The 20,315-nt window shown below is 33.7% G+C and overlaps 1 protein-coding gene and 2 pseudogenes across 1 annotated transcript; all 3 read left to right on the plus strand.

Annotated features, from left to right (window-relative positions):
- The first annotated feature begins 1,555 nt into the window (after positions 1-1,555).
- LOC149252379 (uncharacterized) lies at positions 1,556-3,097 on the plus strand. The gene has a single exon (XM_089454134.1). The coding sequence runs from the start codon at positions 1,556-1,558 to the stop codon at positions 3,095-3,097; it is 1,542 nt and encodes a 513-aa protein (XP_089310260.1).
- Positions 3,098-6,306: 3,209 nt separating this feature from the next.
- LOC149252380 (uncharacterized) lies at positions 6,307-12,155 on the plus strand (annotated as a pseudogene).
- Positions 12,156-18,490: 6,335 nt separating this feature from the next.
- Positions 18,491-19,002, plus strand: LOC149252381 (acidic leucine-rich nuclear phosphoprotein 32-related protein-like; annotated as a pseudogene).
- Positions 19,003-20,315: the final 1,313 nt, after the last annotated feature.

The following is a 20,315-nucleotide window of genomic DNA, read 5'->3' on the forward strand; positions in this document are numbered from 1 at the left end:
AGCATTAAAGAGAATTGCGGATGAATATCTACATAATCAATTGAAGGAATCACAGTCCTTGAAGAGTGGTACTTATGTTGGGGGTTACTAAACACCAAATATTTATGGAGCTATGAAGAATCTCATGAGCGAGAGGGACATAAGTGTGAACATGCACAAATGTAGATATCTAATGTGACTACATTAATAACTCTTTATTGCTAACAAAGGTTGTTATTGCTAGGCATGATAATTGTTTGGGCTCCATGAATTGTTGTGTATAAAAGGAATTATGTACATAAATGATCAAGCATAATGAAATGGGCCCATTTCATGTTTCTCATTTCTCGAAAGTTTATCATGAAATATTAGAATTACTTGTTTATTATGAAATATTAATATTACTTATTTGTTTTCATGGGGAAAACATATAGTTAAACAAAAAATTGATATTTTCAAGGAAAATTATAGTTTTGTTTTGTTTTTTTTCCAAAGAATATTATAGTTTAACTATTAGATCTAAGACTTTTGTGATCCATAATGTAGAAGTAAGTCTTTCAAATTAATCACATTGTTAGGATTTGGTCGACGTTTTGAACCAACTAATGTGGTTCATCCTCAGGACAAGGTGAGAAATCCATCGATGAGAAGGAATAAATAGTAAGGATGCAACATTGCCTAGAGTTAGCCATTAAAAATAGTTGTTGGTGAATTAATTAATAGGTAAAGAAAATAATTATTTTGGAATTAGTGGTAAGGATTTATTTTATTAAAATATTCTATAATTAGTTAAAAATAGTTGTTAAAGAATAATTAAATATAAAATTTGTATTTCGATATTATCGATTTATGTAAAGTAATTATCTTATTTGTTAGGGGTTGACTTATTCATATTAGAAAACTAGTTGTTAGGAATTTAAAATATTTAATTATAATAAAATTCAAAAATTATTAATTAACAATATCAATTAAGATTATTTATTAATAATATCAAGTTAATATTATTTGAAAGAGGGATGCTTAAATCCCAGTAAATAAAACCAAACTAGAGTCAAAGGTTAACTTATTTGTAGACGACATATTATTATTCGCCATGTTTTGCAGGTCAACTTGGATGCGTTTTCACATGATATTGGATAAATTTCAAAGGGCTACGGGACTACAGGTGAACCAAGATAAATCTGCTATATACCATTCGGATCTCAGGACGGAAGATGTTATATGGCTAACAGATCTGTTTGGTATAAAAGCTCATCACTTCAGCAGTGGCATTAAATATTTGGGGTTCCGAATCAAAGCGATTGGCTATAAGAGAACCGATTGGGGCTGGCTAGTGGACAGATTCTACAGGAAAATCTCTGGATGGGAGTACCGTTGCCTTTCTTTGGCCGGGAGAATTATTTTGGTACAATCCATTCTTAATCAACTCTCTGTTTATTGGGTGCACCTCTTCCATCTTCCGGTGAGTATTATTAACAAGATGAACAGTCTTTCAACAAATTTCATTTGGGGGGGTCATGCCGATAAGCATAAAATTCATCTTATAAAACTGGCTGGAATCTCCCTACCTAAGTCGATGGGAGGCTGGGGTCTATCAGATTTGAGGAACTTTGGTAGAGCCCTCCTGTGCAAGTCCTTCTGGAGAGCTATACAAGGTGATGGGCCGTGGTGTCATTTGATAAAATCGAAATATCTTGCAAATAAGAATTTTCAATACTGGTATCGTAGAGGCTCTATTGGAACAGTTAATGGATCCCCCATATGGCGTAGTTTCCGAAGGATAGAGGCACTCTGCTTGCAGCACCTGATTTGGCGCTTTCAATCAGGAAATAAGATCATTATAGGCAGAGACCAATTCATTTGCGGAGCTGAGAATATTGAAATACAGGAGTCACTTCTTCATCACTTCCATAGAAATGGTATATTTTATTGGGACAGGCTGATAGCAGATTGGCTCGGCCCAATACCTCGATGGAAAGATCCAGAAGAATTACACATTCCCCAAGAGCTTGCACAACAATGGATTAGCGTTAAGATGAGGCTTCAGATCGGCGGACTCTTCAGGACAAGAGACTCTGATTTCTTAACCTGGAATATCCCTATGGAGGCAGAGAAAATATCAGTCAAAGGTATTTACCTGAAGCTGATAAAACAGAATTCTTCTGGATCTCCAATTTTTCCTCCTATCTTCTGGAAAGATGGCTGCCCTATGAAGATGATCCTCTTCTCATGGCTCGCTTTTCACAATCGGAACCTGACATGGGAGAACTTAATGAAGCGGGGATGGGTCGGACCTAACTTTTGTTCTTTATGCAGAGAAGATGAGGATTCAAATTTACATTTATTTCTGAAATGCAAGCAATCAAATCTCATATGGAAGGAGTTAGAAAGAGTTTATGGATTCAAGTTAGATATGAATGTTTCGATCCAGGGATGGTTCTTAGAATGCAGTAAGCGAAATATCCTATGGCGTAGAATTTGTATCTTATCCATGTGGATTATATGGAAATGGCGGAACTCCTGTATCTTCAACCACTCAAAAATTTCATTTGCTAAATCATTTGACTCAATTTCTGTATATCTGGAATCGCTCCCACTGAAGAAAACAAGGAACAATTGCAATCCCTCAGCCAGGTCTTCTCCTACTGTTCATTCACAGCATACAACATTTTTTGACGGGGCTGCTCAAAGGGGTCAATGTGGATGTGGATTCCACATCAAGATATCTGAAAAATCACATTTTTCTTCCTTCTGGCATGGTGGACAGGGTTCCAACAATTTGGCAGAAGCCATGGCTCTCACAGGTCTTTTAAAATTTTGTATATTCCTTGGCATACCGCAGGTGGCCATCTATGGTGATTCTAAGCTACTGATAGATTCGGTTAACAGGAAAAATGTCATTCTGGCTCAGCATCTGTCTGGATGGCGTGACAGAATCAACTTCTATTGGAGCAGCATGGAGCAGTGCTCTATTCATCACATCTACAGGGATAAGAACTCTACAGCTGACTCCCTCTCCAAAATGGGTCTATCTTCTGCTCCTGGATACTGGCATCTTGAGATAGTATCAGATGATACTACTTATCAGATCAGTGATTTTGTTTTACCAGATTTTTAATTCTCTATCTGCAAGACAGTTCCCATATATAGAAATTTTGGAATCAGATAGCTGTAGATTAGCTTCATAAATATATGTTTCTCTATGTAGATCACAGGTATTTTGAATTTTGTAAAAATTTAGAATGCAGGAACGCTAATCTGAAATCTAAGGATGTATCACAGCTACTTTATATTTCTCATATAATATATCTAGTTTTTTTCCTCTGAAAAAACTAGAAAAATAATACTAGTTATTTTATATTTTAGTCATATAAAATATATATATACACCAATAAACAAATAAATAAATAATTTTTTATAATAAAAATAATAAAAATAAAAATAGGGGATCAAGGTAGAAATAAGAAGAAAATAAACCAAAAAGAAAATAAAGAGCAGAAAGGAGAAGAAAGGGATGATGAGTTATGATGAGAGAGCTGGAAACCCACTCTTACTTAATTTCCAACCATCATCTCTATTAAGATTACTGGAATGCCTTTCGATCTCAATCACCTCCCTAAGCTTCTTGTGGTGGAAGTGATCTACCTTAGCGATAACTTTGGATTCTTAAATGAAGACATGGTGCTTCGATTTTTCTGCATGCTTGACTAAGGCTGATGAGCGGGAGCGATTGTGTCTAATGTCTGTTGCATGCTCATTGGTTCTCTGTTTAATAGATCTACCTATTTCTCCAATGTAGATTTGAATTGTTAAGTCTGTACATAATGAGTGTCTTGATGTTTTTTAGGGCTTTGAATCTATTTATATATATTCAAAATTGCACTTCAGCCAACAAAAAATAGCTAGCTCAATTCAACCTTAAGAATTTGTGAAAGCAACTTTTCTAAGTTATTTACTCAATCCTTGTGTAGGGATCATGGCCTACTAGTCCCACACAAGCTTTTGAAAACCCAATTAATTTTGGCAATCATCGTGGTTTGTGATTTTTTTATCCCATTTTTTGATAATAGCATGGATTGAAATTTAGAATTAAATTCCAACTTTGGACATGTATAATAATGAACTTCAACTTTACAACCAAACATTTATCTACTGTATGAGAATATTCTCAATGAAGGAAGAATATCAAAGACCAAGTGCACTATGAACTATAGGACTTAGAAAAATATGAACTAGATAAATATACTTGTCCTTTAATAATTAAATGATATAGTTTTGTGCTTTATTATCCATCTAAATATTTAAAAATGAAAAAAGTAATCACAAAATCAAGCATAGTCTTATATAACCTAATTGCAATCATTGTAGCTGTACACAATAAAAATGAACATGGAACAAGAAACTACATAAATGATTAGCAAGATGTGAATGTAATGGAACATTAACTTTTTGAATAATCACTCAATATTGAAGTGGTTATGTGTGTGTGTGTTTATACTTTTATTCCATTTTGAAGCAAATAAACATAATTGCCTCAAAAAAATTCAATAAAATAATCTCACAAATAAAAATAAAAAGGATCAATTTTTCTTTTCAATAAAATAATCTCATACATAAAAATAAAAAGGTGTAAATGTCTTTGAAAGCTTAATATTGCACAATTCTAAAGCATAAGCAAAATCATGGTTGGCTAAAATCAATTCTTTTATTTGCAATATTAATGTCTAATGTGCACTTTCACATCATGTTTTAGCAAGAAGCCATGAGATGATGTTTGGAGAATATTGTAAGAAATTGAATATATAAAGCTTTTCATACGGTATGGATCATCAAAAATATTTTTCATACAATGAGTCAAAAAGTTGACTATTCAATATTTGGTTAAGCCATCTTATTCGCCATCATAATATTGAGCATTCATCATTTTGTCAAACCACCTTATTCGCCATCATAATATTGAGCATTCACCATTTGGTCAAAACACCTTATTCGCCATGGCTCTAGTTTGTCCCCATAAATGAGGTGTGTCCCATACCTCATCTATTTTATGATGTAGCTACAAATTCAAAAATGCTTAAATATAGATTGTTATTTTCTTAAGATGATGCCATATTGTTTTTTTCTCATTCATTTATTATATAGGATATCTAGCTCTTCAAATTTTCCCAACACTCATTCAATGTATTTCCCCTCCTTACTTTCCAACTACATAATAACAAAGATCTTATTTCCTCCCTGGGTTTTATTCTTGTGGCTACAATTATTCACTGACTTGATAAGATTATGTTCACTGATATATATATATATATATATCATGCCATAAAATTGAACACAAATACTAGTGTTGCACAATGAATTAAGTATAATAATCTTGAACTCTCAATTTGTTTAGCATTAAAACCAAAAACCCCGGATGCGGGTGATAACTGAGATGGGACAGGCGATGGGGGATGGCCACATGCCGGCCCGTGGCCATCACAGGGCAGCCGTAGATAACACAGCCATCGATCGCAGATGGTATAAGGTGGAATGGCAGGAGTTAGTTAATGCTCCGCGAGGTAATTCGGCTCAGGCGACGGCAGCAGTTATGGCGGGGGAGCTCCAACGCAGGGCCGGTGAAGTCTTAAGGGATATTGCTGTATGGGATCAGAGAATGTTGGTGGTAATGCAGTTGCCTGGCCTCTCCGTCTCTGTCGGGATTTCTTCTCCGTCTGTCTGGTTCATTCCTTAGTCGGCGTTGGTTGCAGGGGGTCTGGACTACACCGTGGTTGGTTGGAATTTCTTTCCCCTGCCTCCCACGAGAATGGTGAGACCTCGACAATGCATGCTTAGCTGCCGAGGCACTTCCAGAGGGGGAATCTCGCGCAGTCATGAAGCGGACAATGTTGTCCATTGCTGCCACTGCAACATTGCTCGCTCCACTGGCGCCAACCCCCTCCATTCCAGCCAATTCATGGATGCAGGGGCTTCGAGCTCGAATGCCTTGCCTGCCTTTGGTTCGGCTATTTTCAATTTCAGCAGTGCCATGAACAATCTGCGGATCAGCGCGCATGTCTCAGTCTTGTTCATAGAAAATGCCCGGGAAGATGAGGACGCCCTGGATGAACAGGGGCAGAGGACGACTGACAATCAGAAGCATGAAGCAGCGGCCTCTGAAGCTGATAAGGAGCAGGAGGTTAAAGGTGCGGCCTCAGATCCGGAAAACGTAACGCAGCGCAAGCAAGAACAGAGGCCGGGAACTGGCGAGGAGGAAGACACCTTTCCCACTGCGGCTGAAAGAGAAGCCTATGGCTGGTGCCGGGTAGAGGAAGTGCAAATGGACGACTGATGACGCCCGCACACAAGGTTCCTTTTGGCTTTCTGTTTGGTCTTCTGCTGTTTGTTTTTTGACTCAGTTAAAGTAACAATGCTTCTGGTCTCTTTCGTGCCCGGTTTAATGTCCATGTTCCTGAATTTTGTGTTAATGATTTGGGTAAGGTCGGTCTCCCCTGCGTGGGATGAAATGGTTGGTGCCCCTGCGTGGGCGTGCTCTTATGGAAGTCTGGCTTTTGTGTCTGGCGCCCCTGCGTGGGCTAGTTTTTGGATACCTCATTTGCTCTCGGGTGACATACCCAGAGCCTGATTCTCTCTTGTTTCACCATGATGTATTTTTGAATCCTGTACATAATATAATAGTTTAGTCTTTTACCGAGAAAAAAAACATTAAAACCAAAAAAATTGTATCTAATAACATCACAACACAACTAATCTTTCTTCATATCGACAATCAATATCTTGTGGGACTACTTCACATCCTGCAAAGAAGCAGATAGTACCACATAGCCAATCAATCAAATTTTTGCACCAACAATATATCAAACGAGTATAATTAATCTTTGGACTCTCTATAATCTCCATATTTGATTAGCTCATGAGACATTTTCATACAAATCACAAACGTGTTTTATTTGTTCTCCTCCGTGATAGAGTCAGAATTCCAGATAATGTCCTTTAGCCCAGATGAAAGATTTTTATAGAACTGCAGAAGGAAAAGGTGCATATCCAACTTGAGAAAAATATGAAGCGAATATTAAACAGATTCTACTAGAGGATCAAGCCATACAAGGAAATGAATTTAAATATCTAGTGAAAGGGAAAACCATATGCACCCTACAACAAAGCATTTAATGCTATATACTAGGATATACACCATCTTATGTAAAACACCTTTAAATCAAATGGTATATATCGCCATAGTATATAACATTAAATGCACTATTGTAGGGTGCACATTCTTTGCTTAGTGAAAGTACATTTTAAAATACTTGTTTAGTAGGGGCATATAAGAAATAAATGCATTGCACCTTGTGAAATTCCAATGTGTGACCTTTAACTTTGCAAAACTTGACCATGAAAAGAGAAGGATCTACTTCAAGTACCAACCGATTCTCAAGGGCCAAAACAAGGATTTTTGCAGTTAAGGATTTCTATATAATATGGAGTGTCCTTAAATGCAATGAACATAAATTTTATCCCCCATACTAATACCTCTATAGTTGCTAACAAGTGCCCCTTCTTTCTAGTCTTAGCACCGTACAACTTCATCTAAGAGCAAGTGGAGTAATAGGCATGCGAAATTAAATGCAAATACATTCCTTTTAAATGTAGCTAGACCTAAGACAAATCCAAGAGACCATGACAAAATTCTAGATGGATAGGTACATCTAAAACAGAGATAAATGAGAATGAAATGAAGAGTCCCATGTCCCAATTAGGCAACTTGAGATCTATGAGACTACTATCACCTTATAATTTTTCCTTTTCACACTAAACCCAATAGGTTCAATAACTTCTTTAATTTTTTATATTCTCTCTGGCATGGTGTTTGGATATGAACCTTGTCTCTCGCTTAACAAGTACCCAACAATGACACAACATTTACATCCATCACATCAATAAATTCCTTAAGTATTAATAAAAGGATAGTGAACAAAATTATAGATGCATGCACAACTCAAAGTTCTAAACATATATCAACACTAGTCACACATTTCTTTTCCACATATCTCAAACTTGCTATACCTACAAACAATATCAAAGAATAAGCCACCTAAATTTTATGCTCAGCACCTCATTCATATTTCCTAACAATGATTGAAGCAATCACAACGAGTCTAGCATGGCACAGATGGAATGATGTATTTTACTGGTTATCTTGAACACCAAACAAAAGGGAAATAATATAATTATCATATAAATTGCATGCAATCACCAAAAAATGTTTTGAAAGAATAATTCTTCGGAAGCTAATTCTTGAAGATGAGGTTTCTATTGCAGAATCAGAAGTGAATCTGCATTTCAAGAAAAACAAGTTTTCTAAAACCTCATTATAACCTACAATTTTCTATAACATAAAATATGTTTTTAAAACAAATTGTCGAGGTTGAGATCTTGTGACATGGATATAAGTTCAAATGCATTCATTAATACAGGATGTGTCTCTTTCTTCTTCGTGATAAGATGATCCTGATTATAAAAGTAGAAAAACTTAATCAAAAGGTTGTTACTTGAATACTCAGAAAATGAAAAACAACATTTCACACACAAAATCTTACTTCCAAGTCATTAAAAATAGCATCCACATCATCCAAACTTATCTCCATGTCTTCTTGGAACTTGGGCGACTTGTAACCCTTCTTAAACCATTCATTCTCCAAAATTTCAAGTATTGTAATACGCTGCCAATGAAGGATATAAATGTGCATGTCATTTTGTTCCAAAGCCCATTTCAAAAAGAAAGTGCAATCTCCTCACTCGAAAATCCATTAATTTTTAATCATTTCAAATTATATTATTGTCAAGTATGAGATGGATTCAAATAACAGTGAAGGCAATCCATGGGGAAAGTTGTTGAAAATAAGAACAAGAAATGTTAAAAATAGCTTCTACAAAAATCCTAATTTAATTTGTCCTTGAATTAAATTATGAATTAAATTGAAATTCTATTCTCATAGCAACTTGTAATAGTTAACTAAGTTAATTTGACTTAGTTAGCTCAGTAAATTCGAGTTGGAAGTCTATCTAAAGTCATGTAGAGTGATTCCTAAATTTTAGGGGTTCATGTTGAGTTCTTTTGAGTTGTAATTATTTGATTTAGTTTAACTGAGTTAAATTCTGTTAAACTAGTTCAAACAGCTGGAGGAACTTGTAGGAGGTCTAGGAGTGGGGAGCAACTTTAGTGCAGCTTCACTGCTCCACCAGTTAACTAAAGATTCACTCATAAATAACTGATGCATGTCAGTTCAGAGGAAGACCCGATTGAGATTAGAGTTCAGGGATAGTGTACTATCAATTATAATTTTCCGAGTTGTACAGATGGTGCATGCAATCAGTAGAAGACCTATGATGGATTGCGCAGGTGAGGGATTTTCCTAATTAAATATGGGCTAATTCTCTCAGGAATTGTGCAAGGAAGTAGGGGATTGGAAGGCTAGTAAATTGGCTAAGTGTTGGCCAGAGTAAGCCTAGGAAGCATAGAGTTAGATTCTACTAGTGCGGGAATTGTTCAGGACGAACAAGCATTGTATTTTCTTCTCAGATATTCTAGTTAATGCAATATAGATAGTGAGGGTTTTTAGCAGTTGCTTTCCCCAGAGAAATATTGTGTTATGTGCAATTGATATTCTTCCTTTTCTACTTATTGTTTTCATCGATCAATTTTGGTTTCCGCTGAGAAGAGTATAATGGATTCTTGTCTTTTGTTTTAGCATATCGTATAAGTTTTCGAATCTACAAGTAAAATCTACATGGTATCAGAGGAGGATTTTTTTGGGTGGTGCCCAAATTCAAAAAGAATTGGTTGAATTAGAGTTCGAATGAGGGAGATATCGCCATTTTAAAATGAACTCTTTTTTTAGAAAATTTTGTGACGGCGAGATAGTTACAACACAGGTCTGAGTTTCTAGAGTGCCCAAACCATGTGATATTTAGCAAAGGGAATGTTTTCCTTATACACATCGCCACGGGACAAATGAAACAGATTGGTGTGCGAGTCAAGAACCTGTATACTCTCGAGGTTGAAGATGCATGCAAAGATTTGAGGAGCAAGGCAAAGGTTAGAGACTTGGTGGTTGAGAGGGAGCATGAATTGCCTCTCAACATGCAACCTCATGAAGTTGTGGAGGAGCCACAATTAGATAAGAAGAGGGGAGACCAAGTGGAGGAATCCACTCAAGCAAATGCCTCCAGTAGGGGGGAATTTTGAGCCAAGTGGGCAGAGGGAACACATGCAGCCATACCCCCAGTTGAGAGGTGGGGCGATGTGAAGTAATAGTCCCAAGAGTGCAGAAATTTGGGCAGGATCCATTGAGATTTTTTGTCTTATGGATCATTACCTTGCTATGGGAGCCCACAGTACACAGTAGCAGGATGGATTAGTGCTGGTTGATGCAGTCAGATGTTAGAGTGACAGAGGCATAGACTAGCAACAGTTAGATTTTGGGGACCGCAGAGTAGAGTTGGCTGCAGTGTAGATGGAACAGTGCAAAGTTAGCAGTAACGTAGTGTTTTCAGTAGACAGTGTAGTAGCTAGTAGTAGCCAGAGACTCTAGTGATAGATGCATCATACTGATTCAATTTGGATGTTTTTTCTGCTTCAGAAGTTGCAGTAGCAACAACATTAGAGAGAAGTGTGGGATGCAGAACATTCCAAAGGAACAAGATCGGGATAGAGTTGAATTCCTTTCTTGTTGAGAGGGAGTGTTGAAAATAGCAACAATAAATGCTAAAATAACATCAAGAAAAATCCTAATTTAATTTGTCTTTAATTAAATTAGGAATTAAATTGAAATTATATTCTCATACAACTTGTAATAGTTAACTAAGTTAATTTGGCATAGTTGACTTAGTAAATTCGAGTTGGAATTCTATATAGAGTCATGTAGAGTGATTCCTAAATTTTAGGGGTCTTGGAGGAACTGATAGGAGGTCTAGTAGTGGGGAGCAACTTCAATACAACTTCATTGCTCCACCAATTAATTGAAGATTCATTCATAAATAGCTCATGCATGTCAGTTCAGAGGAAGACCCAGTTGAGATTAGAGTGCAAGGACACTGTACTATCAATTGTATAATTTTTCGAGTTGTACAAATGGTGCATGCAATCAGTAGAAGTCCTACGATGGATTGCGAGTTGTGGTGAGGGATTTTCCCAATCAAATATGAGCTAATTTTCTCAGGAATTGCGCAAGGAATTAGGGGCTTGGAAGGCTAGTAAATTGGCCAAGTGTTGGCCAGAGTTAGTCTAGGAAGCAGAGAGTTAGATTGTACTAGTGCATGAATTGTTTAGGACGAGCAAACATTGTATTTTCTTCTAAGATCTTCTAGTTAATGCAATATAGATAGTCGGGGTTTTTAGTAGTTGCTTTCCCGAGAGAAATATTGTATTGTGTGTGATTGATTTTCTTCCTTTTCTACTTATATTTTTCATCGATCAATTTTGGTTTCCACTGAGAAGAGTAGAGTAGATTCTTGTCTTATGTTTTAGCATATCACATAAGTTGTTGAATCTACAGGAAAATCTACAAAAGCTAAACATATTTACAATGTTATAGAATACAACTCAATACCAATTCACTTACTGTATTTGGCTTTGGATCTAAAATTCTCAAAATCAATTTTTTTGCACTAGAAGAAAACCTTGGAGGGATTCAATCTCTAAACTGTTCGAGTGACCAGGAAGAGGACGATTTTGAGTTGGAGGGTGAGGAGGACAAGCTTGATGTGGATGAATATGATGAGTATCAAGATTGGGTAACCATTAATGGCCACGGTATAGTGCCTGGTCATATGATTGCTAATCTCGTCAGTAGTAGCTAGATGATGATGAGGTGGATGATGAAGACGAATGCGAGAACATTGAGGTCCAAGAATTGGATGATGATGGCGATGAAGAAAGATATGAGGTTGTCACTGAATTTGACTATGATAATGTCAGTGCTGCATAAGATGATGAAGATGATGGTGACACTGAACATGTAAGTAGTGCCCCTAGAGAACTTGATGTTCAAGACGACAATGATAATGCAGACGATCAGGATGACGAGCTCGAGGATGAAGAAGAAGACGATGAAGGAGTTGAAAATGATGCCAAGAACAATGAGCTGCCAAGAATAACACCACATGTTGGGAGTAATTAATGGTAACAATTAGGTGGGACACGTGTTCAAGATTGTGTTGAGGATGATGAATCTGAACAATGTCGCCATGAAAAACCTCATTATATAACACCTATCGATGTAATTATTATTAAAACAATAATTATTATTAAAAACTATAATCATTATAAATTTTCTTTACTTTTAAAAATATAATATAATATAATGTCTTCCATGGAAGGTGCTCAGGAGTAGGCGTTCCCCCTCCACCCACTTTAATATGATGTCGGCTCACACAAAAGTGGGTTGAGGCTCCCACTATACTTGGCGCATTGCATGTTCTCTCTTCACTTCATCGATCATGGCACAAAGTTGGCATTAGGTTAAATGTCATTTGAATATTTCAAGTGACATATGGAGCTACAGGAGGACCCAACATGGAAATTTTATTAGATTGGTAGTGCTAGAGGAATAAATTGACAGTATAGACCCTAAGCTTGTCATTCTAGCCAGGGGATCGACCAACATCTCCTTATACTTGGACAAGGATAGTGCCTAGCCAGTGTAGATGCTTGGAGACTTTTCCCAATAGCTATTATGACTCATTAGTTTTTTGCTTGCAATGTCAGTAATATATTTTTCCTTCTCTTATCGATGTATGTTAAGATCTGGCACATCCAACTTGTTTTCATACGTTTCTATTTACAAGATGCTCAGTTAAACAAGGTCTTAGCAACCTTAAGACTCTGAACTTATGTTACTGTCAAATTTCCCTTCAAACAAACTGATCACAATTTTTGATTTATTTATGTAATTTTCATTTGATGTAATGCAAAATGTCGAACTTCAAATATATATATATATATATATATATATATATATATATAAATGGCTAATATACTCTTCTACTACGAATAATAATAAAGTTATATTTTTATCTTCTTTTGATAATATAAATATAAAGCATATAATTATCTTTTACTTTAATGTTTCTTTAATTTTATATGGCAAAAAAATAATTCAATATTATAAAATTATATTATTTTTATTATATATATATATGGAAAATTTTATTGGATATTTTTATCTCATATGTAGAGTAAGTAATTGGAAATAACAAAAATGTCTTATATTTTCATTTTTAGTGTGAAGGAGATGTATAATTCATTCACTATTTAAATTCTTGCTTTAAAAAATAAAAATATTTGAATATTCATATTAGATAAAACAAAATCATATAAGGTCATTGGGGGAGCTCATTTGGTGATCAAAGTGGTATGAAATTGTGGAAACTAAGAGATCCAAGGTTCAATCCCCTTATTGTAACGTGGTTTACAAGGAGTCAATAACATGGGTGAATACCATGAAGTTATTTTATGTTACATTTTATCCTTATTTATTTTATTTTGACCTAGTAAAAATGTTTTAAGGTTATTAATTTTAATTTTATTTTTATGTAATTTGATCAAGTCAGAATGTTTTGAAGACATTACAACATCTTTTCCATACAAGGTTGGAGAGCGCCTCTCTGCACAATTAAAAAATAAATCAATGACCAAAAACATAACCATGAAAATATGTCTCTTATAAATTACCAATAAACTATTACTAAAACAATAATTATTATTAAAAACTATAATCATTATAAATTTTATTTACTTTTAAAAATAAAATAAAATATAATATAATGTCTTCCAAGGAGGGTGCCCAAGAGTAGGCGTTCCCCCTCCCCTTGCTTTAATATTACGCCAGCTCACACAAAGGTGGTTGAGGCTTCCACTATACTTGGCACATTGCATGTGCTCTCATCACTTCATCGATCATGGCACAAAATTGGCATAAGCTTAAACACCATTTAAATATTGCAAACGACATATGGAGGTACAAGAGGACTCAACATGGGAATTCTATTAGATTGGTAGTGCTAGAGGAAAAAAAAGTTAATGATATAAACCGCAAGCTTACCATTCTAGCTAGGGGATCAATCACAATCTCCTTCTCCTCAGATGAGGGTAGTGATTAGGGAGCGCTAATGTTTGGAAATTTTTCCCAATAACTATTATGACTCACTAGCTTTTTTTGTTTGCAACACTAATAGCCTCTTTTATCTTTTCTTATGGATGTATATCAAGATGCAGCACATCCAACTTATTTTCATAAATTTGTATTTACAAAATGCTCAGTTAAACAATATCTTAATAACCTCAAGACTTTAAACTTATGTTACTAATATATTTTCCCTTAAAAAAAAAAGTCACATTTTTTTTAATTTATAAAATTTTCGTTTAACCTAATAATAATAATACAAAATACTTAACTTCAATATATATAAATATTATATAACATATATTTTATATAATTATTAAAAATTTAAATAAAAAAATTCATAAACATATATTTTATATAATTATAAAAAAAATAAAGAAAAATACTCATAAAAATATTTTAATATAATAAAAAAAAATCGCTCCAAATCCTACTATACTCCTCTACTGCGAAAAATATTAAAAGTATATTTAAGCTTCTTTTGATAATATAAATATGAAGCATATCGTTATCTTTTACTTTAATGTTTCATTATTTTTATGTTATAAAAGAATATTATGTTTATATTAAAATTATATATATATATATATATATATATATATATATATTAATTAGAAAATTTGGTTGATATTTTTGTCCTATTATATTACTATTTAAAATATTTTAATTATATATATATAACAGTTTAAAATTAAGTGTTAGACATTAAATTGATGTATATATATATATATATTTTATATATATATATATATTTTTTTATTTATAAGATAAAAAATCTATTTCAAATAACTATTTAAGTATTAAAATTTTAAGAAAAAGTACATACTCTATCTTTCTAAATTTTGATTTATAATTACACCGAGAAGTTTATTCTATAACCTAGTATGAAAACAATGTATAAGTATGTTCATCTTTCTTAAAATAAAAATAAAATATTCTCAAAATAAAAAAAACAATATCAATTATACTAAATAATAAAAAATTACATATTATTTTTTGTATTTTACAATATGATTACACATTAAAAAAATGATCCTTCTTGACTCATATTAAATCCCTAATTAAAATAATTCTATACCGATTTTAATAAGAAAATACATATTTTTTACTATCAAATTTATTATTAAAACCATACCTAACACTTAATTTAAAAATACCCGTAATAACAAATACAATTTATAGATTTGTGTACCATAATATAATTTTAAAAAATGTATATTTTATTTTGGAATGCATGAAAAGGGTTAAAACAATCTTTCGTAAAGCTTATGCTTCATGCATAAAAAAAAACTATTGATTGGATGTCACGTTTTTCAAGTCTATGCAGACCTTTGTTCTCTCTATTTGGACTTGCGTATCTCAAAAACCTCGCCGTGTCACTCAAGCATTTAAATAATTAGGTGACGTGTGAATGGCTGGATTATCTATGTGGTCTGGTCAACAATGCACTTTCCCTTTGCCTTTTAATGTTTTGTGGAGAGGACAATCTTGGGCTTAGCGAAATGTTTATTTATTTAACCTCTAAGTTGTAATAGTGAATGTGATTAAATATGTGAAGCATAATTGAAAACAAATGGTGTTCCTTTACTTTATGGAAGTGTTTAATGAAGTATAGGAATGCTCTCGAATTTAGGTTTTTTTCGTTTTTGTTTGTTTGTATTTAAATCTTGTATTAGTGGTGTTTAAATCATATTTTTAACGATGGAAATGGATTCGGTATCATAAAAAATTTGTATCTAAAATCTTGAAGTTTGAGAATTGTAATCTAAATTTACAAAAATCTTGTTGGAATATCATTGATTTTCAAAACAAAAAACCAGTCTAGTTAGACTATAACTTTCTTGAACATCAATGTTGTAATTGGTGAGTTGTACAATTAGGTACCAAATAGTCTTGTTATGTAATTGCTAGTGATATCTAATTTTTGTGCTTGTGTATTATCTTAACCCTACTAAAAATTTTATGGAAATTTTTAGATTTTGTTATGGTAGATATTGAATTTCGAGGTGTTTTAGGTGGTAACGTCGCCCCGCCACCACCACTGGGGCTACAAAGGTCGAGGCTCGATGTTACCACCTGTTATCATTAAATGGCGTTGTGCACCATAACATCAAACATTGTTGTTTAACACATAGATCATTTCAAGGTTCTATAAATTATAATTCTCTTCAACTTTAAATATATAATACTTTACCTATTTTTTTTAATGCCAATGTCATGTCATGGACACATTAAGTGTATGAAAAGTCAATTTGATTAATCGTGAATTGTATGCACTCAATATTATATGATAGCAGTGATTTGAGATTGGATGCATACTTTTTTAATATAACTTTGGAATAAAGTTGTGAGCATTCATCAAGTGTTGAAGTACCTATTAAAATTACATGATTTTACTCAGTCTTCTTTTTCACATTAAAGCTTCGAACATGAGCGAATAATTTTTTAGATTAAGATAAAAGGTAATTTAATTTTTTTTTTTGCAAAATTTATTTTTTAAATTAAATTATTATCTATTTGTAAAACGGACACCGACACTATCACTAAGATAAATAAGTCATCAGCAAAATCTTAGTTAACCAACTTTCCAAATACCCAAACTTTAGTTAACAACATCTAACACATATTTTTCTATCACAACTATAAATACTGTGATTCTTAAAATAGCACAGAACTGATCAAATTCATAGTTTCCAAGAGTGGAGCGGTAAACTTAAAGGCCTTTTCTAGCAACGCAACTATGTCATATTGTAACAACAAATAGAAATCTCTAATAAATGGAAGTGAGATTACTGATAAAAACAAAGATTCTCTTCAAACATCCTTTCAAGTATAGAAGAAGACCAATAGGAAACATGAACACTTGTAGCAGGGAATTTTTCAAGAGATTTAATTTTTAGCAAGCCTAGAAACCTTGGTGAATTCCTAAAATTCTTAGAATATCAATCATAAAGATTTGGGCAACCTTTTTCAAACACAGACAGATAGGAATTAGGAATACCTATAGTATGGAGCTCTAATTTTCTGGTAAGATCGTAAACTTTGGTGATTTTTATAATTTTTAAAACATGGATTATAAATATTTAGTCAAACTTTTGAAAAAAAATTGAAAGATTTAAATATTCTTTATGAAATATGGCATTTTTTCACATAAAATGATTTCGTCTTATAGATATTTGCTGAAAATTCATTTTCAATTAACTAATATTTTAGAAAATTACCCAAATGACTGATATTAACCCCAAAATAATTATGACATGCAGTGGTTTGTCTTTGCCTTTGTCTTGTCCTTGCATCCAACGGAGTGCAAACTTGCAACATCTTCTATGCATATTCTGATCGAGTTGTCTTGGTTTTCATAGTGTATGTACTTATGGCCTCCTCTAAAACATCAATTCCCTAGTCTAAATTGGTCAGAACAACTTGCTCTGCATACATTACTTATTGTTTAAGCTTTGTACCTCCTCCGCCTTATCTTGATGCAACTAACCTCTCTGCACATTGCTCTTTGTGTTGAAGCCTCGCTTCTCTATTTATCAACCTATCTTTTGTGAAACTCTCTATTGTCAACCTAATTTTTTTTCCAACATTACCATTGTCCATGATGGTCGTGTTGGCCATTAGAAAGCCCCCATTGTAGAAAGGAATTGTCAATTCAAAGGCAAAACTCAAACAAAATCCATCTCATGAAAAAAAGAGTAATATGTTTGAAACAAAGAATGAAAACAATAGCAAGATTACAATGCTTGTAAGTGCACCTCTAGATAGTAACACAATTGTGCCTCAGTTGGTAAATAAGGTGAATAAAGGTTCCGATAATAGGGAAGAAACAAATACCTGCAAGAGAAAACAAAGCAGGTTAGAATATTCCATCTTGAAATTACGCTGAAATGTAGGGCAATAAAAAAACAATTAAAAAGAATGAAATAGTAAATTAAATTAAAAATAAAAATTTAAAACAAATAATATGCATATGGACCTCACGCAAGGGCCTCCCTTGCATGAGGTGCACTTGACATTTTCCACTGGACTCTCATTCCCTATCTCTAGTCATTTCGGGTGTTGTGGCAAGCTCCTCACCATGTCACAGTGTTGTCCTTTGAAACATTATAGCAAGCAGAGCTCGAGTTGGGCATGGACCATTGAAACATTAGAGCAGGATCAATGGACGTAAAAAGCAAGTCATTTCGCGTAGGAAAGTTCTCATTCTAACAAACCAAAATAACATTAAACACGTGACTAATAAAGTGATTTAGTTGGGAAAGCAACTTATTCTTGTGTTTTGAGTGGGTCGGTTTAAACTTCTTGTGGAAGCTTGAATTGTAAGAAAGATGGAGAAAGCACGAGAAAAGATAGTTGAAGCTGCTAAAGATGGACATAACCCTTCAAAAATCATTTCTTTAACCCTAGACGATGCTCTTAAAAGTACGTCGTGTAGGTTGCCTCCTGCGGCTTTGTTTGAGCAGTTTCCACGACTTTAGCAATTGCCATTAGCCAATGTTGGCTTGAATTCTTTGAAAGGATTTCTATCATTTCCTCATTTAAAGTGTCTTGTTCTTAGCGACAACATGATCTTTGGTGGCCTCAAACATCTGGTGCAAGCAGGTCTTAAATCTCTCAAGGATCTTGATTTGTCGAATAATAGAATCCATGTATTCGAGGATCTTGTTCCATGTCACAATTTAACCTTGTGTCTTTGGAATTGTATTAGTGCCTCGTGACGTGACTACCAGATTACAAAGATAGGTTTTTTGAAATAATTAAATCCCTAGAGTTTTTGGACAAGACATACATTGAAGGGGGTGAGAGACTTGAATCTGACGACGAAGGCAAGAATGCATAAGGATAAGATATTCACCATCAAAAATTTTGTTGAATATCTCTCTCAAACAACCCAAATTAAAAAATTACCAATATTGCAGAAGTTTGGTTCATGAATACAATTCTTTTTCTAGTTGTCTTGCTTCCATAATATTTAGAATCACTCAATGACCAAATATTATCAAAGTAAAAAAAATGTCATGCCCGTAAAGTGTGATAAGATTTTGGCTAAAAACATTTAGAGACCAAAAACAATAATAATATTAGACTAAAAACAATAGACTTAGATAATCTAATTTGTAAAAATGAAATTGTTTATAATTACATACTTAGTGAGTAGAATACAATATGAGAGCCAAGTATTTCAATATCGTGTTAAGAACATGCCTCATTGGTTTGAATTTTTCTTCCACTTATGGGATCATAACTAAGACATCACAATACCTTGATGGTCACAAAATGTTGATGCACATGGAATTGGAACTTATTAAAGGTGCAATTTAGCAACCAGTGAAGGAAGAGGTGCATGAGTAATTCAAATAACTTTTGACAGTAAAGTGACAACGTCCACTTAGTCATGCATCCAAACATGCCCTTGAAAGTTGGATAACATGAGTTCACACCAAAATGTTGAACTTGTAAGTTGAGAAATCAAGCATTAAAGAGAATTGCGGATGAATATCTACATAATCAATTGAAGGAATCACAGTCCTTGAAGAGTGGTACTTATGTTGGGGGTTACTAAACACCAAATATTTATGGAGCTATGAAGAATCTCACGAGCGAGAGGGACATAAGTGTGAACATGGACAAATGTAGATATCTAATGTGACTACATTAATAACTCTTTATTACTAACAAAGGTTGTTATTGCTAGACATGATAATTGTTTGGGCTCCATGAATTGTTGTGTATAAAAGGAATTATGTACATAAATGATCAAGCATAATGAAATGGGCCCATTTCATGTTTCTCATTTCTCGAAAGTTTATCATGAAATATTAGAATTACTTGTTTATTATGAAATATTAATATTACTTATTTGTTTTCATGGGGAAAACATATAGTTAAACAAAAAATTGATATTTTAAAGGAAAATTATAGTTTTGTTTTGTTTTTTTTTTTCCAAAGAATATTATAGTTTAAATATTAGATCTAAGACTTTTGTGATCCATAATGTAGAAGTAAGTCTTTCAAATTAATCACATTGTTAGGATTTGGTCGACGTTTTGAACCAACTAATGTGGTTCATCCTCAAGACAAGGTGAGAAATCCATCGATGAGAAGGAATAAATAGTAAGGATGCAACATTGCCCAGAGTTAGCCATTAAAAAT

This window comes from Pinus tabuliformis, chromosome 7 (assembly GCF_031772625.1).
Source record: "Pinus tabuliformis cultivar Carrire ecotype Pingquan chromosome 7, CPIR1, whole genome shotgun sequence".
Classification (NCBI taxonomy): domain Eukaryota; kingdom Viridiplantae; phylum Streptophyta; class Pinopsida; order Pinales; family Pinaceae; genus Pinus; species Pinus tabuliformis.